The 24,996-nt window shown below is 34.8% G+C and overlaps 1 protein-coding gene across 1 annotated transcript; it reads right to left on the bottom strand.

The window, feature by feature from the left end:
* Nucleotides 1-8,721: 8,721 nt before the first annotated feature.
* Nucleotides 8,722-14,123, bottom strand: LOC132640215 (uncharacterized). The gene is made up of 4 exons (XM_060356715.1): nucleotides 13,957-14,123; nucleotides 11,345-11,711; nucleotides 10,286-10,527; nucleotides 8,722-9,272 (listed from the first exon to the last, which is right to left on the bottom strand). Exons 1-4 carry the CDS (start codon nucleotides 14,064-14,066, stop codon nucleotides 9,026-9,028), a joined length of 966 nt encoding a protein of 321 aa, XP_060212698.1. The 5' UTR covers nucleotides 14,067-14,123; the 3' UTR covers nucleotides 8,722-9,025.
* Between the last annotated feature and the right edge of the window lie 10,873 nt (nucleotides 14,124-24,996).

The raw sequence follows: 24,996 nt of genomic DNA, 5'->3' as shown, positions 1-24,996 counted from the left end.
TAACAAAAATACATAACTTGATGTTTCATAGGACATTTTAAACCTACTTTTACACGGCCAATGACTGCAATAAGGAGAGGTAGTTGTTCAAGTCTAATTTTTTGTCTATAAGAAGTGGCACTTAATTTAGCAGACGAACAAGAAACAACATGACAAACTTAAGAGGAATACAACATAGAAACATAAAGGAACACAAACTGGTTTTAATTTCAATGTGCAGCTCAGTCGGATAAGAATATGGCATTGGACTCAATGACTGAAATCAATTCAAAGTGCCCAACATTCAACAACATTTTGGGGCTAAAATTGCAGCAACAATCTGCCCTTAAGGGGGCAGCGAATGGCCAGAAAACGCAGCAATAAAGGCAGCCACTGTTTGACTTCAATCAGTCCCCAGAAACTGTTAACAGACTCAACAGATAAGACCAAAGCCAAACAAGACAGAACAAATAATCTGCTTCAGACCAACTATGGTTTTATGCAGCACATTAGTGGTAGCATTCGAATGACATTGACTATAGGCAGGCAAATCTCAGAAGACTCACAGATATAAACATGGTTACATGCTTATGGGCAGTTTGGGAATAACATTTAGTCAAAAAGAGAGAACTACATGATTTAAGATGCACTTATCTTAATATAAAAAAGGTAGCTTTATCAACCTTTAATAGAGGATGACCAAAGCTTGACATGTATTCTTGCGAACTCAGATTGAAGCAATTTAGACTAGAAGAAATCACAAAAAGGTAGGAGCATTTTAAAGAAAACTAAAGGGAAACAGAATACCAGTTCTAAAACCCATGCGCTGGCAAATGACAGCATAGTGGTAAATCACATGGAGTCGCATCAATTATCACTTAATAGTTTCTATGATCATGAGAAGAGAGGAAAAAATCATACAGATTCTTGGACATGGTGTAACCTCCTTATCTCTATTGTTTTCCCACCAGTTCTTATAATATCTTCTAGACATACATCATAGCTTAAAACTGGTTTACAGCTAGCATGTCATTTTGGCCCTAAATGACTTTCAGAGGACAGTACGAGTTGCTCAAGGATTTTCTCAAAATTATACCCTCTTTTGGACCTTGTTTTAGACAAATGAATATTCAAGCTAGGTGGTTTATGCCTTATTACCATTTTTCAAACACTAACATGAGGCACAAAGTGGATATAGTTCCATTAACATGACATGCAAAATGGACATAGTTCCCATATAGTGAACTAACACAGATTTTCTCATTTTTTGTTTCATAAGTCCAGTAACCATATACTCATACTTGAAACATTGATCAGACTACCCATACTAATGAACCACCAAATGAGGAACCATATAATCATTTTATTAAACATATAGTACAACAAATGACAGCAGTTAAGCAAGATTCAAACTGTAAATACATGGGCAGCATCTATAAGCACATGGTTGAACAACACCCAAACTAAATTACAATTCCCTCCCTAAAACAGGGAAAGCACTTAGCATATAAGACTCAGATGTTTAGTCTTAACTAAGTTACTGAATAGTTAAAACAAGTATAAAGCAGTTCAGACAACATTTAGGAACAAACCAGACCCTAAACTATTATTGATACATTATAAACCACAAAAATCAAACAAGTGGACAGATATTGATTGATCATTTGAGTTTAAGGCAGTTTTGTGCTTAAACTTCTAGATGATATAAAGGAATAGATAGGGAATATTTTGGTTAAGAGGTTAAGGCATATTATCTTAATGTAAAGTAGCTCAATGCAATTTCTACAATCAAATTGGGTGCACATAAGTTTGAATAATCACACTAGTTTTAAATGCTACCTCAAATTCATTTTTTGCAATTAATATCCTATCCTAACAGTACCCAAACTTCAAACCAATGACGCGACTACAAAGAAACTACATAATCACTAAACATATAGCAGCATAAACAAAATCTTAACCAAAATAGAAAACTAAAGATTATGAGCAATAAGTGTATCGAAGTTTACCTCTTTTGTGTGCAATGAACTGGGGTGTCGAAGTCGTCGAATCTATGCCCGAACTCGACAAAACTCGAACCCGATCAAAGTAAACAAAGTCTCAGACTGAAAAATGAAAGTAGAGTAATATGTTGGCTGTTTTTTGGTTGATTAAAACTTGTGTTTTGTAGGGGATTTTCGTGGTTCCCGATCCTTTTTTTTATTTTTTGTTCGAGTTGATTTTGGTTTTCGCTCTTTGATTTTCCGATTCCAGATCCTTCGTTTTTCGATCTGTTTCCTCCCCCTTTGTCTATGACTTAAGGATGTATTTATAGGCTAAGTCTAGGGTTTCGTTTTTGGGCTTGATTCACGTGACTTGCTTCGGATTTATGCCCGAAGTGGATCCATTTTTGGTGTTTGTGAATCGACTGTGTTTTGAAGCGAAAATGGGAGGACTTTTCTCTGTCAATGTCAGAGCAAACACGTGCGAGCAGACATAGGGACGCCCTTTTGTATGGAAATGGTGTGGGGAACAGAGGAGACAAAGGAGACAGAGGCGTGGGGGACAGCGGGGAGTGGAGGCGTGGTGGAGAGGAACGTGAGGAGCAGGTGAAGAGAAGGGAGAAAAGAAAGAGGGAGATAGAAGAAGGGGGAGCGGCGGAAGAGGTTGAAGAAGGTAGGGTTAGAGTATGTTTTGGTGGTGATGAAGAAAACGAAAATGGGCTGGGTTGGTTTAGTGAAATGTGGGCTGGACGAATTGGAATGATAGTGGGCTCAATTGATCCGAAAATTTAGGGGTAATGGGCTGGTCGCTTGAATTAAATGTGGGATGATACAATGTGGGTTGGTTATTAAAATGTGGGTTGTTTATTTAGGTAGGGAAATAATATTGTATTGGTATTTTGGGACATTAATTTGGCTGAAAATTGTTGATCCTTCCTCCGCTATTTAATTATTCTTGGGCTTCTAATTTAATAACTGGTAAAGATGATAAATAATTAATATGTAAAAAAAAAAAAATTTGCAAAGTGTTGTCTTGTAATTAATTTAACGAGTCCAAACCCGAAAACGAAACGATGACGAACATTTAAAATTTGTGATAAAGTAATGCTCGTAAAAAAAGTAGCGAAAATAGTAGTGAAAATAAAGTATTTAGTTCGTTAGTAAATTTAGAAGCCCGAGTAAATAAAATAAAAGAGGGACAAAATTGGGTGTCAACAGTCAGGTTACATCAATACATAGAGAAATTAATTCTTCTTTGAAACTTAGTTCCAATCGACTAATCCATTACAACAGATCTTGATATTGATAACCAAAGAGGGAAAGTAGTAAAATACATTCAAATGATTCCCTTAATTGCTTCTACAATATCCAATTTGAACATAGTTGATCAGCATTCAGTAACTACTACTAATTCCCTTTTAATTTCTGTCTTTCATTTGATAGTTTTTGGAATATATATTCAAGCATGTCACAGAATTCATCATTTCTGACTCGTACTCTATTAACTAAAAGTTCTCTTATAAGTAGTAAATTTGAAACGTTTCACATTTGTATCAGGTGCAATATTGGACTATGAGAAGAAACTGTCAAATGAATAACTAACAATCACAAATTGGATAATAATTTGAAATATTAATGGCTTAATAATCCGGAGCTAATTAAGGTGACGACATGCACCAACAGTCACGGGTTGTTTGTTAAGAAATAAGTTATTCATGTATTAAACCAGCATAACTAATAGGGAAAAGAGTCAAAAATACCCCTCTACTTTCATAAATTGGCTATTTTTACCCTTCGTTACAATTTGGGGCCAAATATACCCCTAGTGTTAGCAAAGTATTCAAAAATACCTCTCATTTCTAAGAAATTCCCACATAAGCAAGCCTAGTCATTGAAATTGGGTGACATGGACGTCACATGGCATTTAACTTATTCTATGTGGTGCTACGTGACAATTTTTAAAAAAACAATATGGAAATTTGATTTTTTTAAAAAATAAATCAGCATAAAATAGTTGTTATTAAAAATCTGATTTTTTTTTTAATTTTATAAAACCTGTTTTTAAAACATATATTCTCAAAATTGCATTTTTTAATTTAAAAAATCTGGAAAATGATTTTTTTAATCTGCAAAACTGTAAAGTATTTTTTTTTTAAAACAAGTGTCCTAAAAATCTTTTTTTTGTTGAATCTGGATTAATTTTTAAAAAATTTGAAAAAAATGATTTTAAAAAAATCATTTTCCAGATTTTTTAATAAATAATCCAATTTTCATATTTTTTTTAAGAAACGGGTTTTATAAAATAAAATAAAATATTCAAATTTTTATTAAAAGCCATTTTTTAAAGAAAAATTAATTTTCCAGATTGTTTTTAAAAAATTGCCATGTAGGCACCACATATAAAAGTTAAATGTCATGTGGAGTCCATATCACCCAATTCCAATGACTAGGCTTGCTTATGTGATAATATGTTAGAAATGAGGGTATTTTTGAATACTTTGCTAATGGTAGGGGTATACTTGCCCCAACTTGTAACGGAGGGTAAAAGTAGTCAATTTATGAAAGTAAAAGGGTATTTTTGACCCTTTTCCCTAATTAATATGATATTTGATAGCATTTTAGTTGTATAAATTTTAGCATATCAAATATGGTGTTTAATTACCATTTTATCAGGTGCAATCGACGGTGAGAAACTCTCAAATGACTAACAATCACAAATTGGATAATAATTTTGAAAAAGTAGTGCCTAATAATCCAAATTTGGGAGCTAATTAGGTCAACCCCACATGCACGAACGGTCACTAAAGACTTCAATTCTATCGTGCAATATTATGCCTACTCCCAACAACGGTGCACCAACGGATCTCAATATTATTGCACCGTCATTTCAACGTATACCTTCGATAATAATAATGTGTCTGGATCAGATTGCGTATACGCTGTGGGGTCGTTTGGTTTGAAGACAAGTTATGTTGAAATTGAGTATATTGGGTTAGTTATGTTAGGATTAGTTATTATGATATTATTTTTTATTGATTGTTTGATTTCTTGTATTTTTAGCCCTGAAGCTAAAAATAACATGCATTGCATAATTTCTAAGAAAAAGTTATTTGTTTATAAAAATACCAGCCACTTTATTTAGTAAAAAAGAGGTTTGAGGGACCCAGGGCTATTTTTTTCATTTTCACAGTTTATACTGAGATTGTTATTCGACCCTCTGCCATGGATTACTTATCCTGGCACTATTTTTAATCCGGGATAACTTATCCTAGGATTATTAATCAAACAAGGGATAAGATGGTACTAATTTTTTATTCCAAGACTATTTTATCTTACCTATCATACCAAACGGCTCCTAAGCACTCCCTCAGTTCACTTTTACTTGTCCAGTTTGAACTTGCACATTCTTTAAGAAAGAATACTCCCTACATCCCAATATAAGCGTCACTTTTTAGCAAAAAGAGATGTCCCAAAATAATTGTCGCTTTAGGAATTTAACTATACCCTTATATTATAGGACTATTTCTTCTTAATATATTGCTCAATTTTTAAAAACATCTAATAAATAGGGGTAACTTGATAAACTGTACCTTGTATTTATTATCTTTTAATAGGAATAAAAAAATCCAAAGCGACACTTATTTTGAGACGGAGGAAGAACAACAATCATTGACTCGTTAAGTGAAGTTAAAAAGAAGCTGTGGCCGGATTGAAGAGAAGAAGACCCATAAATCATCAATGATTGCTTCAGTTTTATGTGCAATGTCCTTCACTCTAAGGGTGGGCATGGTACGGTATGGTACGGTATTTGAAATTTCGGTTCGGTATTCGGTTTTTAAAAATACGATACCATTACCATACCAAATTAATTCGGTACGGTTCGGTATTTTTAAGTTCGATTTCGGTATTTCACGGTACGGTAATTCGGTAACCATAGTTTATTTGACTTCGACTTACGTATATACTCATGTAATAAAGGATTATGACTTCGAGATTTCTCAATTATATTAAATTAACACCATACACAAATAGACGTATTTAAAAGAAAGTACAAGCAATTCTCTTCATTAATCAATTGCACAACGGACATTTGAATCACGATAGAGTAGTCAAAGTTTCAAAGTCTAAACAACATTAGCCAAAATTAAGCATAATCTTCGGTCCTAAATAATTTTACACCAAAAATTTCATTCAACAGCAGAGAGAATAGGCCATTTCCACCATTTCAAGTCTTAATGTATTGGAAAAATAGCAGAGACAAATTAAAGGCTGCTTCTAGGCCTCAGCATATGTGAAAGACTAAAAGCATGAAAATATTGGATAAAAAGTTAGCTTTGATGGTACAATTTTCTATTAGATACAAATTGGCATTAAATGAGATGTGATGTAATTTTTTATACGAAAACTAGTCTATATATTTAGCAGTAGTAAATATAATATATATGGATTGTATATATGTAGTATAAACTTCGGTATGGTATACGGTATTTCGGTATCCATTTTATAAATACCAAATACCAAAGAAAATTTAAATTCATACCAAATACCATAATACTAAAACCGCGGTATTAAAAACTTCGGTATCGGTATGGTATTCGGTATATACCATACCGTGCCCACCCCTACTTCACTCTACATCTCCTTATTATTCTGCAAATGAAAAAGAAGTAATTGCAACGTCTGTATTCCACATTTGGAGCTAACTAAGTCGGACCCACATGCACAAACGGTCACTAAGACTTTGATTCTATTTGTCCTCTATATTAAAAATAGATGCTAACTTTTATTCTGTTAAAAAACCAAGATAGAATTTAACACTTAGTTCCCTATTTACCCTTATTATTTACTATAATCAATTCTCAATGCATTTCTCAAAACGTTTCATTATTAAATTCAAAGGGTGATCTAGTAATACTGTCATTCTATTTTTAGGTAATAGGTGTGTCAAGTCAATACACGACAAGTTAAAATGGATGGGAGGAGTATATGTTTTGCGTACTACCAACAACCGTAACGGAACTCAATATTATTGCACCATCCTTTTAACATGTACGATGATAATAATGATATTTTGATAATTTTTGCCTTAGGCATAACTTAGAACTACAGAAGTTATGCCTTAATTATAAGGTCTAACTTGGAACTACAACATAACTAAGTTAACTTTCACGAAACCTTATCTTACAAAATTATTTTCTTTTTTACTGAGTGGGGGTTCGAATCCAAAATTTCTAATATTTTCAATCACTTTTTAAGTGAAGGGCAAAAAAACGAAAGACAATTCACAAGCTAAGGAAAGAGGAAAACTTTCAGTTCCTCACTTCCTCCTTGAAGCATTGAAGCTCTTTTAAAAACCACATATTCTCTCTACAAAAATACTCCTTCCTCAATCTATGTGGCCTTTTCATTTCCAAAAGTCGATTCGACTAAAAGTTAAAATTAAATTGAATTAGATTAATTTAATATTTCAAAATTAAGATTTCGAAACGATAAATATTTTGAGATAAATATTTTTAGTAATCACGACAAATAATTTGAGACGGAGGGAGTACTATTACTCCATCTGTTTACTTTTACTTGTCCACTACACTAAATTTAACTTTTCATTTTTGCTTATCCACTTTAGCATATCAAGAGAAAGATAAACTTTTTTTTTTTCTTGTTTTATCCTTAACATTAATTACTCATTTCCCAATTATTTTCCAAATATGTTGAGAGTTGAGACTATACACCAATTAATATGGATATAATGATAAAGTATATATTTTATTTAATTAATTCTTAAGGGACGTGAAAAGTTAAAAGTGAACAAATGAAAATGAACGGAAGTAGTAGTAAGTAATGACAGCATTGACAGGTCATCTTAAACCAGAGGAAAAAAGATCATTTGTCAGGTATAAGTTTGATGATTAGCTTAAGATTTTAAGTTATATGCACGTGAAAATATATCTTAGTACTGTGGTTATTTTTAATATGTGATAACAAGTTAGTTATTATTTTTATCAGTTCACCAATTAATTAAGAAATTTATCTGTCATTGTCTAATAAGTAGCCCGATTAATAAGCAGATATGCTTTAACCATCAGTGAATTTTTATTATCACTCTGTCGTACCCTTCAGAAAATGTATATCAAACAGCTAAAGCTAGTCATTTACTAGTTCAAAGCTTGATTCTTGATTGAGTTCCTTGCTGATATAATCTGTCATTCTTGTTGTGTTATTTCCAAGATTGTAAAAGCTTATACAGTATTCTCTTTTTTCACCTCAATTTATTGTAGGATTTATTTTTAGAATTCGGTCAAAATTTGTCTAAGTTGTAAGCTTCTTTTAATTGTCCAGGTTTATGTTGCGGTGTTCTGATTTAAATTGAAAGTTATAATTTAAAATAAATCGTAGATATTTATGTGGCTATAAGTAATTTTAACGATTATCCTATAGCATAACAGAAAAAATAAACAAGAGATCGAATTTTATATTATTGTCAGAAGCAGGGACACCCCTTTGGTAAAAAAATTCTTCTGCTTATGCATGTGTTAGTAACCTTTTTTCTGAGAAATAGTATTTATCTAGATAGCACACTACCCCCCAAAAACAAAAAAATAGCTGCGAAAATTAGTCGCTATTAGCCAATAGCTAACTATGATTTTCTAATAATCCATCGTCTAACCCATCACTAAATCGAATTAGTGACCGAATCTGTGATGGAATAGTATAGCTTAACATCAAAACGTTTTGAATTCAAACTTACTAACAAGCCAAATTAAGACATTAAATCGCCTATAGCTAACATAATTTTCTGATAATTCATTGCTAATCCATTGTAAAATCGGATTTTGGACAGAACTTGTGATGGAATACTTTGCCTTAATATCACAACGTTCCAAATCCAAACTACTTAGAAGCCAAATTATGATGACAAACCGACACTGCTTACACAAAATGACGCTATTAATTTATTCAGGCTTCTCTCTTCAAGTCTAGATTACTACTCCTTTCTTCATAAACAACAGGAGAAACACTAATGAGATCTTATTTCTCCAGAAAATGCGAAGGCAAAGAGAAACTTAGAACTTTTGAATGAAGTCATAGATGTGCTTGTTAATCTCATCTGGCCTTTCTTGGTTAACAAAGTGAGCTGCACCTTCCAAAACAACAACTTCCTCCAACAATGGAACATCTTTCTTAAATCCACCATTGTGTATGTACTCTTTAGCACCTGTTATATGATAGACCAAGTCGAATTCCCCGACGATAAACTTCGTCGGGACTTTAACTTGAGCCCCTGTCCATGGTGCTGTGAGTTCCCAGTTTCTGCATTTCACAGGGCAAACAACTTATAGGATATGTACATTGTGCCAATTCCAATTTCACAAATGTCATTTTCTTGACTACAAAGGAACTAAAGTGCAAGTAACTAACAAAAGATCTAAGAACTACTACCTTCAACGTATGAAAAAATTGATCAAAACAATCTTTAAGGAATTAATAGGAGCATCCACGGGTGTAGCCTAGCGGTCAATGAAGTCTGTGGAGCACCATGAGATCCAATGGCGAACATACAACATAGCTAGTGGGTGGTTATCAAACACTACCTTTTATATTGGAAATTATTATTAACATACCAAAATTATTGGTTGATCACCCAATCTCAAAGTAGCATTTTGAGATTTAAAGCATTTGAACGCTACTTTGAAACAAAGCATTTAAGCACCCACGATTTAAAAATTTTTGTCCGCCACTGATGAGATTGTAGGTTCAAAGTCCAGCAGAGGAAAAAATACTAGGTGATTTGTTTCTATCTGCTTAATCGTTGGTGGATAAAGTTATCCGGTGTTAGTGGGAGGTAGCAGGTACCAGGTGAAATAGTCTAGGTATACACAAGTTGGTCCAGACACCATCGGCATTTAAAAAAAAAAATAGGACATTTCTCATGAACTTCACAATGTACTTGAACATAAGGAGAATATGATAAGAATCAATTAATACCTTGATTTTTAACTAGTTGGGTTCAACTATATACGTCTAATGTATTGATTCTACCTTATTCAGGTCTATTTCACTCTAATATCAAGTAATTTGTCTTTTAAGGCAAATTAGGGACTTCTAGAGGTAGAAGTTCTTTAAGTCTCATACTTATCTCTATACAAACATAAATACAAGTCTCTAATCAAAATAAAAAGCCTCTTGGCAGAGATCAAACCTAATGCAATTGTAGAAGCAATAACTAAGGCCTTAATCCCAAATAGTTGAAACAAGTGTGAACTATAGAAGCATACAACGAATGCAATCTAATTTACGATATCATAAAGGTGAGGAAGGCTTACAGGGGAAAAGCTCGGTAATAGTTAACTCCACCAGTGAAACCAGTCTGCTCAAACTTGCTGGCATAGTAATCCAACTCTTCCTCAGAGAGCCAAGATGAAAGCGCAGCCGGAGCATCAGGTATAGCCTCAAGGCCTTTGCCTTTAGGAAAATAAAGTGGTCCAGGATTGCGGAATGTCAACAATTTCTTAAGAACAGCCTTAGCGCCGATTGGAGCAAATTCAGCTTCAATTTCTCCTGGTACCTGCAGGTAAGATCATAGTGAACTTTATGCTAAAAAATAAGTGTGCTGATTTTAACGCAATGATATTACAATCAAATTTAATCTCAAGAGACTAGTTATTGATCTACTTATTTCTTTCATCACTAAATCTCATACTTATTTCTATGCGAACATACAATTGATTTGTTTGGAACATGTTAAGAGTTGTTCCCGCGTTATAGAAACAGTCTCTTGAAGAAATGTAAGGTAAGTCTGTCGACAATAAACTCACTGTAGTTCAACACATCGCTGAACCCCGTAGGCAATGATAGTTTAATGCACCGTGCTGCAATTTAATTTATGACGGCATTAATTTTGTAATGAACCCCTATTCTTTTTTCCCTAATTACTACTCCCTAGACTTCCGTTTATGTGAACCTATTTCCTTTTTAACTCGTTTAAAAAGTAGAATGATTGCTTTCCAAATTTGGAAACAATTTAATTTGAACTTTCCCATTTTACCTTAACGAGAAGCTTTTATCGCCATACAAAATGTTAAAACATGTTTAATTGAACCACATGTTTTAAAAGTAGTATAGCACATAAATGCTAAGACCACATGCTTTTAAAGTATTATAGCCACAAAAATGTTATGGTATATTCAAGACCACAAATTTCTAATTTTTCATTTCTTTCTTAAACTTCGTATCCGTCAAATAAATTCAAATGGAGGGAGTAGTTTATCAGTTGCAAACCTTCCGATGCAAGTATCCAATAGTCCCCATAAAACTTGTAAAATCCCTATATCAAACACAAATTAAACAGATACATATATGAAAAAAAAAAAAAAAAAGAGAACCTGAAATCTCCACATATAATGATCTTCCCCATATAAAGCCTTTAGCCCTTCAACAGTGTTCATCTTTGGGTTCCTTCGCAAAAAATGGACACTCAAATTCACCAAACCCTTAACTTTATCTGGCCTAAAAAGGCATAAATGCCAAGCAATTATGGCACCCCAGTCATGTGCAACAACAAACACCTTATCTTCATTTGGAGCAATGGCTTCAAGTAGTGCTATGAGATCACCCACAAGGTGAAAGATACTGAACTTCGAAGCATCTTTAACGGGTGCACCTGTAGTATCTCCATAACCCCTTAAATCAGGCGCTACAGCCCGATAGCCTCGTTCGGCCAAGTAGACGATTTGGTGGCGCCATGAGTACCTGTTATGGAAGATCGTGGGTTAACTATCATAGAACCAAAGCAGATAGAAAAGAAAAAATAACAGAAGGATTTAGTACGACCAAGCCTAATCCTCGAGACAAAATCCAGAAAGAGTTTTTGACTATCATAGAACCAAAGCAACTAGAGAACAAAAAATAACACAAGGATAAAAATAACACAAGGATTTAACGAGGTCCAGTCAAGTCTAATCTTCGAGGCAAAAGCAGAAAGAGTTTTTCACTATGAATGAGAAGAATTGCACAATAAGAAGAATTTCCAATTACAATCTTGTTATACAAATCTCAAGTAGTTCATAATCCTACCAGAGATGGTTTCCCAAATGTGTTGCAGAAGATCATCGTTTAACTCAGGGCAAAAGCACAAAGAGTTTTCTACTGTAAGAGCCTATTTGGCTTAGCTTAAAAAAAGTGGCTTATAAGCTGATTTGACCAAAAAAATAGCTTATAAGCAAAAAAAAAAAAAAAAAAAGTTAGATAGCCCAACTTATTTTTTTCCCAACTTATTTTTTTGGCTTATTGTAAGCACTTTTTTAGCTTATAGGCTGATTTGCCAAACACCCAAAAAAAAAAAAAAAAAACAGCTTATAAGCTGGTTTGACCACTTATAAGTCAATCCAAACGGGCTCTAAATGAGAAGAATTATACGCTACGAAGAATGTCAATTACAATTTCGTTAAACAAATCTTAAGTAGTTCCTAGTCCTATAAGAAATGGTTGAGAAAAGGACCAAAATCATCCATAATGTTTGGGTTTGGATCAAAATCATACATATTCTTTCACATGGAGCACTAATAGTACATTATGTTTGCATAAGTGGTGCACTTTTAGTCAAACTCCCAAATAAATTTAACGAAAAAGAACAAAAATGCCCCTGAACTTTTAGAAAAGGTATAAAAATACCCTTTATTCATCTATTTTGCTAAAACTATACCTCAATTCAACTTTTTGGCTCATTTATTCCCCTTGACTAACGGACAACACTAATTTAAAAAAAAAAAAAATTGCACATGACATTTTATTACTGAAAAATTGATTTATTCTTTTAAAAAGAAATCTGAAACCTTGGAATTTTTTTAAATTTGGAAAACATTTTTTTAACGAGTAAAACCTTGACTAACGGACAACACTAATTTTTTTTCTTTTCAAAATGTGAAAAATTGGATTTTTATAAAAATCTGAAAAAATTAATTTTTTAATGGAAAAACTGTGTTTAAAAAAAAAAACCAGAAAACTATCTTTTTTTAAATCTAGAAGAAAATTATGGAGTATTAGTTTTGCACATTTTACTTAAAAAAACAATCAGTTTTTCAGATTTAAAAATTGAATTTTCTAAAAAAAAAAATGGGGTTTCCACCCGTTAAAAAAAGTTTTCCAAACTTAAAAAAATTCCACATGTTTTAATGAAAATCCAATTATGTTTTTTTATTTTATATATATATAAAAGGCTTACTACATTTGTTTTTTAAAGAAATGGATGTTGAAAAATTATTTTTCCTTATTCTACAAATAACGATTTTTCAGATTTCTTTTTAAAAGAATAAATCAAATTTTCAGTAATAAAATATCATGTGCAATTTAATTTTTTTTTTTTTAGTGTTGTCTGTTAGTCAAGGGGAATAAATGAGCCAAAAAGTTGAATTGAGGGGTAGTTTTAGCAAAATAGATGAATAAAGGGTATTTTTATACCTTTTCTAAAAGTTCAGGGGCATTTTTGTTCTTTTTCGTTAAATTTATTTGGAAGTTTGACTAAAAGTGCACCACTTATGCAAACATAATGTACTATTAGTGCTCCATGTGAAAGAATATGTATGATTTTGATCCAAACCCAAACATTATGGATGATTTTGGTCCTTTTCTCAGAAATGGTTTCCCAAATATGTTCTGGAAGATCAGGGCTTAACTTGCACAATCAAAGCAAATAGAGAAGAACAGATTAAATAAGGATATAACGAGGTTTGACCAAACCCAAACCTAGTCCTCAGAACAAAAAGCAGAGAGAGGTTTTCGACTATGAATCAGAAGAATTGTGCAATAGGAAGAATCTCCAATTCCAACCCCTTTATATAGATCACAAGTAGTTCATAATCCTACAAAGAATGGTTTGCCAAACTTATTAACACACTGATTTTTTTCCAAACTTATAAGGAAAATATGTGTTTCAAACATACTACAAAATGTAATATTATTAGAATTCACAAAATTCAAGACACAAGCAACAGAGTACCAGAGCTCAGGGAAGCCATGAATGAAGAGGACTGTTGGTCCTTGGCCTAATTCAGCAACATGCATATTTAGGCCATTTATAGCTACCATCTTGTGCTCTATCTTCTCCATTTTTTATTTTTCTTTGTGTTTTCTTGAGTCTCTTTTGGGTTTTTATTAGCTTTTGTGTGGGCAAATACCGGCTATTAATTTCAAGATAACTATAGAAAATATATGATTCTTGTGGTTGTCATTGAACTCATTGTCAATGTCGCAATGATTGTTATCGTTGACATAACGCAAAGAGTCCGGAACCAAAATAGCTCAAAAAAAAAATATTTTGAACCAAAATACCCCAACAAAAAAAAAATTACTAAAGTACCTATAGCGCAGTATTTTACTGCGCTATAGCACTAACGGAGACGGCCCCGTTAAGTCCTATAACGCAGTAAAATACTGCGCTATACGAAATACGACCTGACCTATAACGCATGATTTTACTGCGTTATAGGACTTTGCCTTTCTCCTATAACGCAGTAAAGTTCCACTATAACCCGATCGTTTTCAACCACTGGCCCCTCCAGTGGCAAAAAAAATTTACAAACGCCATTGGAGGCGAGCCAAGGTGGTCCCCACGCATTAAAAACGTCGTTTTCTATTAAATTTCATCCGGAAAGTTTAGATTCTCGGTATATTCAAGTCAAGGAGCAAGATTCTAAGTTCGAATTTTGAGAAAGAGCGGCGTACAACTCGATTAAAATAACTCTATAAAAACTCTTCGATTAAGGTTTTCTACTATGTCTTTTGTTATTATTTTGTTATATATATTATATTGCATGCATGTTTTACATTTAATCGTCCTTAATTTCCAAAAAAAAAAAAAAAAAAAACAAATTTCAGTTTTTTTTTTTTGCTTTGATCGGGCAGTGGTTGGAGCCACTGTTCCTTTTTTTTTTTTTTTTTTGTTTAATTCATTATTTGTTAAATGTTTATGAATTGTAATTTGTTAAATGTTTATGCATTGTTAATTTGTTATATGTTTATGAGTTGTTAATTTGGTTAATTATTTATGAATTGTTAACATTGTTAATTTGTTATATGTTTATGAGTTGAATTTGGTTAATTATTTATGAATTGTTAATGAATTATTATTTTGTTAATTGAGTATTTGTTAAATATTCTTTATGAATTGAAAGAAATTGATTGGTAATGAATTATTATATTGTTAACATTTTGTTTGGATGATTGTTATGTATTGTTTTGACATTTATCGTATTATGTTATATTATATATGACCAAATCAGTGGTTACATAAAATAGAACCTCTCGTCGTTACATAACAATAAAATTAAAGTAACAATCAAAGCAAACATTTTATTTATACTAACAACATAATATAATACAATAGGTAACAACCATCCAAACAAGTTGTAAACGATTATGAAATGTTAATCTATACAATTTTAAAAGAATGAATATATATGTTAAATAAAAAAAAATTATCTTAAAAAGAATAGTTAAAGTTCTTCTTTTCATAAATACATAAGCTAACGAAAAAAATATAAAGTTTATAAGAAAATATGTGGTCGACGAATATGAACTCTTAGTTTAATTTTATCGTAGTTGTGTTGGCTATTTGGTCAACTAAAAATATATCACATATTCAAAATAGAGTTCCAAACAAATATTACTGCTAAATTTCGATTAGTTAATATAATTTATCTTTCATTTCAAGAATAATGACTAATTTAGTTTGTACAGACCGGACTCTTTCATGGATCCGAATGTTCCCCCTGGGGCCGATGATCACCCGGGGCTCGTAGATAGATCAGTATTGTCTTTGCAAGACAATCATAGGTCAGAGTTTTTATGGGTCGGTACTATAGGGATATCTACTAGGCTCCGTCCCCGTAGGCTGCAGAGAGCGTGGACTCTTTTACGCGAGCACCCCCCACACCCTCGCGTGTTGGAGATATTGTTTCGGGGCGGCATCTACCGTTGCGTGTCCGTTGGTCGGGTACAACATGATTGGGCGCTCATCACGGCCATGGTTGAGCGGTGGAGGCCAGAGACACATACCTTCCATCTTCGCACTGGTGAGGCCACGATTACACTTGAGGATGTAGAGGTCCTCTTTGGATTGCGGGTTGATGGGGAGCCACTGTACACTCGGTACGAGCCTCCTCCTGGTCGGACGTGGGTGACAGAGTTGACTAGGCTCATCCACTTCGTGCCTGATGCCGCGATCCAGATATCCGGACAGAGTCAGGTTCATCTTAGTGCACTCTGCACTTATTTGGAGGGTCTGGATCCGGTTGGCGACGGCACCCCGCAGGACGATGTTGATCGTTATGCCCGTTTGTACCTGCTTATTATATTCGGGGGCATCTTGTTCCCGAATTCATCGGGTGCCTTTGTCAGTTTACGTTATTCGGTTTTTTTGGAGCATCTGGACCGCTTGGGAGACTACAGCTGGGGCGGTGCTGTTTTGGCGTATCTTTACAGATGCCTGTGCCGAGCGTCTATTGGTGCTGTCAGAGATGTGCGTGGATTTTTTGCTCTTCTCTAAGTAATATTTAAGTGTGTGTTCCTGTAAAGTCAACAAACCTCTTGAAAGGGCGACTAAAAAAATCGTATTTTCTAATATCGCTTACAGTTATGGGCGTGGGAGAGGATGCTGCCTTTTCAGCCCGTACCTAGGCATCACCTCGAGATTGACATGCCTTATGCGAGGAGGTGGACAGCGGGTTTTGACTGGGATGTCGATACGCACCACCGTATTCTTCCATTCCGGGACCAGCTTGATCACATGACAGATGATGCGGTAAAACTATTTAAATTTACATTAATAATTTAATTAAACGTCTTTTCTACATGGTGATCACTGATTTGTATTTATATGTTATGCAGCTATTTATATGGACGCCGTACGCTGCTATATTAGATGGTTTGCCCCCCTTCTGTAGGGCAGGTCAGGGGGTTTGGAGGTCGCGGTGTCCATTGATACACCTGGACATCGTAGAGGATCACATGCCCGAGCGTGTCTTACGACAGTTTGGGCATACACAAAGTATAACCCCTGATGTCCGTCATGAGCTCCGACACTACCAGCGGGACGATCGGGCTGCCATTGATGATAATTTTTTGGCTTTCATGGATGTCCAACTCCACCGTTGGGAGAACAGGTTGGGCACTTTAGCGGTGGTCGGCCATTTGACTCCCATTGAGCATTACATGCGCTGGTATCATCAGATCACACGCCGATTGATCAGCAACCCAGCTTTGCGTCCCCCTAGGGATGTAGGATATTCAGCACCCGCGGGGCAGTACAAGGCATTGGTAAGTTTATCGTATTTAGATTTATCTAATTTCATTAATTGTTACGTTTTAAAAATAAACTTTTTTTGTTTCTGTTAAACATAAATGCAGCTGGTGGCCGTACAACGTTTACGCATCTTAGGGTTAGAGCATATGCCTTACCATGGGCTTGCGGGGCTTGCCGCGGAGATGGTTAGGATTTCCGAGGATAGTATCCGCCAGGCAGGCGAGATTAGGCGCATGGCGGAGCCTGTTTCGGAGGTTGAGTACCAGGCAGCACCGGGGGCTCCTAGAGGAGGAGGCCGGGGCGGCTAGAGGACCTGGTGGTGGAGGACTGGTAGATGAGGCGGATGAGGCCGATCCCATTCCAGAGGGCGTTCAGGGTCTAGTCCATCCACAGCCCTTCCAGGCCGGTGGCAGCTCACCTGCAGACTCACCTACGTTTACGCCGGCGCTCTTACTTGCTGAGATACCGGGTCTTCATCACTGTCACACCCCGACCTTACTAGGGTGTGATGGGCACCCGACCCCATATTCAGAGCCGAGTTAGATTCTCGGGGATGGTGTATTTACAGGGGAGATGCTGCCGAAATTTCGGCAGGTCAAAAGTGAATTTATTTGAAAGACTAAGACGAGTGTGTGTGACGATGAATCTAATGATTATGTAAATCTTCTTGGATGTAGACTAGCGATAACGAGCTTGGACAATTAGGCGTAGCTGATAGGACGTGGAGCAGGTATGTTAAGGCTCGTCCCTTTCTTTCAAGGCATGATTCCGATGTTATGATTTCATAATTGTTTCCATATCTTCCTTGTTTTCGAAAGTTAGAGGTCTATGATCTTAAGGCATGATTACTTTCCCGATAACCCGTCAATGTTTTCCAAAATGTCTGTATTTTTCCAAAACAAAGGTTTATGGTATTGTAAGCTTTTATGACAATAACGATGGATATGTTTTACAACGACATTGATGATATCAAGGATGAGAGTATTTCTATGATGACTATGATAAGAATGATTTTCCAAAAATAGCTTTTGAAACGCTCGTAGAAGGTTTTGTACTTCAAACACTCATAACTTTCTTATACTAAGTCGGATTGACCCGAAACTTGTTTCTGAGCTTTCATGTGTCGATTTCTGTACGTACCCATCGAGTCTTAAAAATTTGTTCTATGTGCATATGTATATGAAGCGACGCCTTATGAGATTTATGATCTTATTCTAAGTTCTCTTAACGCTGCTATTCGTTGCTAGTCTCACCTTATAAATTGTCCCTTCAAGGTGAGACAAAGCCATGATGATTATTCCATAATATAATCGGAGGTTACCGACCTTACGTCACTCCGATGGATACATGACTTTCTTTGGGCTCTCCTGCATGCTCCTATATGATATATGTATATGTATATGTATATGGGGAAGATGGGAAAAAGGGCCAGAGCGCTATAGACGCTGATATATGTATATATGTATATGGGGAAGAGGGCCAGAGCGTTATATACGCGTATCCACCTGATCAGTTGGTATAATATGACATCGTCCCGGATGCGGGACATATGTGGGGGAGCCGACATTGTTCGGCGCTATAATATATGGGGGAGCCGACATTGTTCGGCGCTATGATATGTTCTATTTTCTATGTATATGATCAAGAAATGTTTTTCAAGGAAAGCTAAGCATGCATGGTATCCGCCTAAGAGGCACTCAGATGTATAGGTTACTCTATTATCACATGATATGCTCTATGTTTCCATTCTGTTATTATTCATACTCATATCCCTTACTATGTTACTATTCATGCCTTACATACACAGTACATTGCTTGTACTGACCCCCTTTTCTTCGGGGGCTGCGTTTCATGCCGCGCAGGTACACCCAGATGAGTAGAAGATGTTCCAGCGGAGTTGGCAAGCTCCATTTGCTCCGGAGTGTTGCCGGGTCAGAGTACTATGCTATGATGTCTTTTTCGAAGTTAGAGACTTTGCAGACAGAGTCGTGCGTGTAGTATGTCAGTCTTGAAAGCGGCTTCACCAACCGATGTGTCTTTATATTTTATGTTACAGATTCCACATGGCCATAGATTTTGTTGATTTGAGAACAATGAAAGAAAAAATCTGAAAGCTTTACTATGTTTTTCATTTCTTATTGATGTAAGAATCTAAAGAGATTAAGTATGTAATAAGAGTCAGCGGGTTCGCTCGGCTCCGAATATGGGGTCGGGTGCCCATCACACCCTAGTAAGGTTGGGGTGTGACAATCACAACTGAGCCATAATGCATACATGGAGGAGCGTGATAACGTTGATTGGGCGGCGTTACGCGCTTCATTAGCTGATGAGCGGCCTGTGAGGAATTTACAGGGAGCCCGGATTCTTGACTTTGATGAGTTTTTGATGCCGGTTAGTATTTAAAATACTTATTTGTTCATTTAAATTATTTATTTTATATATATATATATATATATATATATATATATATATATATATATATATATATATATATATATATATGTTATTCATTATTTAGTAATATTTTATATTTTAGGATTCGGCGCCAGCGGGTCCATCAGAGCCACCCACTCAGCCTGCCGAGGCAGAGGTGTCTTCTCATGAGACTACCGAGGCGCATGTAAGTTTTTTACTTAAAAATAATTTTATTCAATATAAGGTCAATATTTAATATACATATTTGATCATTTAAAGTACTTATTATTTCATTTTTTTTCATATTTTAGGATTCGGCGCCAGTGGGTCCATCAGAACCACCCACTCAGGCATTTTCTCATAGGTCTGCCGAGCCAGCAGTGTCTTCCCATATGACTACCGAGCCACAGGTAAGATTTTTATTAGAATTTATTTTATTCAATATAAGGTCAATATTTAATATACATATTTGATCATTTAAAGTACTTATTATTTCATTTTTTTCATATTTTAGGATTCGGCGCCAGTGGGTCCACAGGAGCTGACCATTTCGGAGCATTCTAATCAGCCTGCCGAGGCAGAGGTGTCTTCTCATGAGACTACCGAGGCGCATGTAAGTTTTTTACTTAAAACTAATTTTATTCAATATAAGGTAAATGTTTATTTAATTTTGATAACCTTTACTTGGACTTCGAACAGCATCTCGTCCAGGAGACTACCTCATATTCACCATCACACCCATTTCAGGAGGCTACAGACCCATCTCAGGAGCCTTCTCAGGCGCCCGTTGACACACAGGTTTGATTAAATAAATAACGTTAATGTATTCAACCTAAATAAGAATTGGTACTAATATTTATATATTTTTCAGGTTCATCCTTCGGCGCCTGCGATGGCGACTCCCGACGAGGAAGAGGTCGAGTTTCCAGACCCCGCTCAGCCTGAGGTTCTGAGCGTGCCAGCGGGACAAGATCCCAAGAAGAAGCATGTTCTAGTTAAGGGCGCAAGGGCTAGGGGAAGAGGAGATGATCATGACTTGGAGCGCCCGGTTATTAAGAGGAGAAAGGGCGACGGAGACGATGGCGAGGGCGGTGGGGATGGTATGAGCCTTAGGCCTAGGGATAGTCTCCGGCATACTACATGTGGGACCCATCCTCGATAGTGTATATACATTAGTATTGTACAAGTTATCGTAAATATTATATATATTTTTTGCATATTTATAAATATTATCATTAGTCTTTATTATTGATAATAAAAAAAACGTGACACATTCGAAATAAAGTTAAGCATTAATTTAAAAATAAGACGAAACCCTAAAAGATAAATAACTTAAAGCTAATGACTACAAGTCTTCAAACAAAAAAGAACTTCGAGCACTTTTCAACTATTAAAACGACAATTCAAAGTATCACGTATTCTTGATGTGTTGAGCCTATTTTATTAATTGTATAAATATAACTAGAGTTCTATATAAAATATTGATGTTTCAGAGTCTTAAAGCATGATTAATATACGACTAAACTACGTAAAAAACATGAATTAGGTAGGTGTGGAATTGGGAACTCCTATAACGCATGATTTTACTGCGTTATAGGAGAGAAGCAAAGTCCTATAACACAGTAAAATCATGCGTTATAGGTCAGACCGTATTTCGTATAGCGCAGTATTTTACTGCGTTATAGGACTTAACGGGACCGTCTCCGTTAGTGCTATAGCGCAGTAAAATACTGCGCTATAGGTATTTTAGTAACGTTTTTTTTTGTTGGGGTATTTTGGTTCAAAATATTTTTTTTGGAGCTATTTTGGTTCCGGACTCCATATATACACACACACTCTCCATGTACTTTTTTTTTTTAGTCTGTCCAAAAAGAGTGTTTCTTTCTATTTTAGTATGTTGACAATTCAAACATTCTACATGACAAGTTTATAACCATAAGATTCAAATAACTTTTTGCTATTTTACACATCTTTAATTTGAGACCACCAGATTTAAAAGTCTCCCTTTATTTTTTAAACTCCGTGTCAAATCAAACTAAGACACTTAAATTGGAATGGACGGAGTATATATTATCGTATATTAACTTAAAATCATTATAAGAACTCATAAATTTTAAATCTTGAATCCATCTGTTAGTACCCTGGCAGTTAGATTCCAAATTGGCTAAAGCAGACCACATTATGGTTGCTGGCTTGCTGCAAGACTATGGTAGCCGCCTTACAAGTTTCATCCAAAATTTACAAACGAAATTTCAGCATATAATTACATGAAAATTCACTTGTAAAATTTAAAACTTCAAGATAATGACTACAGTATTTCTCAATGATAAAGTTGAAAAATGGTCAGTGAAGGCTACTTCGACTTCAAAAAAATAGTATATATAGTTGGGCCTCAAGATTTTGTATATATAAAATGTCAGGTTACATCAATACATAGAGAAATTAATTCTTCTTTGAAACTTAGTTCCAATCGACTAATCCATTACAACAGATCTTGATATTGATAACCAAAGAGGGAAAGTAGTAAAATATATTCAAATGATTCCCCTAATTGCTTCTACAATATCCAATTTGAACATAGTTGATCAGCATTCAGTAACTACTACTAATTCCCTTTTAATTTCTGTCTTTCAGTTGATAGTTTTTGGAATATATATTCAAGCATGTCACAGAATTCATCATTTCTGACTCGTACTCTATTAACTAAAAGTTCTCTTATACGTAGTAAATTTGAAACGTTTCACATTTGTATCAGGTGCAATATTGGACTATGAGAAGAAACTGTCAAATGAATATATAACAATCACAAATTGGATAATAATTTGAAATATTAATGGCTTAATAATCCGGAGCTAATTAAGTTGACAACATGCACCAGCGGTCACGAAGGGGTTGTTTGGTTGTTTGTTAAGAAATAAGTAATTCATGTATTAAACCAGCATAACTAATAGAGAAAAGAGTTAAAAATACCCCTCTACTTTCATAAATTGGCTATTTTTACCCTTCGTTACAAGTTGGGGCCAAATATACCCCTAGTGTTAGCAAAGTATTCAAAAATACCCCTCATTTTAAAGAAATTTCCACATAAGCAAGCCTAGTCATTGAAATTGGGTGACATGGACGTCACATGACATTTAACTTATTCTATGTGGTGCTTACGTGACAATTTTTTAAAAAACAATATGGAAATTTGATTTTTTTAAAAATAAATCAGCATAAAATAGCTTTTATTAAAAATCTGTTTTTTTTTTAATTTTATAAAACCAGTTTTTAAAAAATATATTCTCGAAATTGCATTTTTTAATTTAAAAAATCTGGAAAACTGTAAAGTATTTTTATTTTTTTAAAACAAGTGTCCTAAAAATATTTTTTTTTAATCTGGATTAATTTTTAAAAAATCTAAAAAAATTGATTTAAAAAAAAATCATTTTCCAGATTTTTTAATAAAAATCCAATTTTTCAGATTTGTTTTAAGAAACGTGTTTTATAAAAATTAAAAAAAATCAAATTTTTATTAAAAGCCATTTTTTAAAGAAAAATCAATTTTCCAGATTGTTTCTAAAAAAATTATCATGTAGGCACCACATATAATAAGTTAAATATCATGTGGAGTCCACTCCACAACCCCTCCCACTCCACAACCCCACCCACCATCTTCTTCCCACTCCACAGCCCCCCCCCCCACCACAGCCCCCCTCCCCAGCTGCTTCTGCCCCCGCCACAACCCCTCCCCCACCCAGCTGCTTCTTCTTCTTTTACTTCACTCCACAGCCCCCCCCCCCCCCCCGCCACAGTCCCCCCCCCCCCCAGCTGCTTCTTCTTCTTTTCATTTTCACCATTTTTTGGTTTTTTGATTTTAATTTTGATTTTCTTTCAAAAATAAAGTTATGGAAGAAATGGATGGTTTGCTAATAATAGTGATGGAAGAAATGGGTTTGCTAGAAATGGTGGTGGTTGTGGATGTGGGTATTTTGATTTTCTTTAAAAAATAAAGTTATGGAAGAAATGGGTTTGCTAATAATGGTGGTGGAAGAAATGGGTTTGCTAGAAATGGTGGTGGTTGTGGATGTGGGTATTTTGATTTTCTTTCAAAAATAAAGTTATGGAAGAAATGAGTTTGCTAATAATGGTGGTGGAAGAAATGGTTTTGCTAGAAATGGTGGTGGTTGTGGATGTGGCTTAAAGATGGTGATGGTGATGGTGATTTTTTTTTCTTTTAAGGAATTTGATGAAATTTGGTGGGGAGATGATGGGGGTGGTGGTGGGTGTGGGTTAAAGATGATGGTGATGATTTTTTTTTAAGGGCAGTTCGTCCAATTTTTTGTGGCGGCGGCGGTGGCGGTGGCGGTAGCAGCGGCATGGTGGTTGATAAAAGTAGGGTGAGGATGAGGAGAAAGAAGAGGAAAGAGAAAGAAAAAAATAATAAAAGAAAAACAAAAAATGATGTGTTGGTAATTTTAACATGACAATGATGTGGCAACGACGTGGCAATGATGTGGCATTGACGTGGCAATGACGTGGCGCGAGTGTAATACACCTCCCATTGTGAGAGTGGTATTATTTTTTAAAGGTGGAAAACAATTGAAACGTAAGTTTTTAAGGGGGGTAAATAAATAGAAGTTAAGTTTAATTGCTAAAGTGAGTTTTCGTGCCAAGTTTAGGGGTTAAAACATGTCTTTTCTCTAATTTCTAAGAAAAAGTTATTTGTTTACAAAAATACCAGCCACTTTATTTAGTAAAAAAGAGGTTTGAGGGACCCCAGGGCTATTTTTTTCATTTTCGCAGTTTATACTAGGATTGTTATTCGACCCTCTGCCATGGATTACTTATCTTGGTACTATTTTTAATCCGGGATAACTTATCCTAGGATTATTAATCAAACAAGGGATAAGATGGTACTAATTTTTTACTCCAAGGCTATTTTATCTTACCTATCGTACCAAACGGCTCCTAAGCACTCTCTCGGTTCACTTTTACTTGTCCAGTTTGAACTTGCACATTCTTTAAGAAAGAATACTCCCTACATCCCAATATAAGTGTCACCTTTTAGCAAAAAGAGATGTCCCAAAATAATTATCGCTTTAGGAATTCAAGACAAAAAATAAGAGTAATTGTTTTCAACTATACCCTCATATTATAGGACTATTTCTTCTTAATATATTGCTCAATTTTTAAAAACATCTAATAAATAGGGGTAACTTGATAAACTATACCTTGTATTTATTATCTTTTAATAGGAATAAAAAAAAGCTAAAGCGACACTTATTTTGAGACGGAGGAAGAACAACAATCATTGACTCGTTAAGTGAAGTTAAAAAGAAG

Source organism: Lycium barbarum, chromosome 5 (assembly GCF_019175385.1).
Source record: "Lycium barbarum isolate Lr01 chromosome 5, ASM1917538v2, whole genome shotgun sequence".
Taxonomy (NCBI): domain Eukaryota; kingdom Viridiplantae; phylum Streptophyta; class Magnoliopsida; order Solanales; family Solanaceae; genus Lycium; species Lycium barbarum.
Note: the sequence above shows the minus strand (reverse complement) of the source record. Positions and strands in the feature narration are given on the sequence as shown.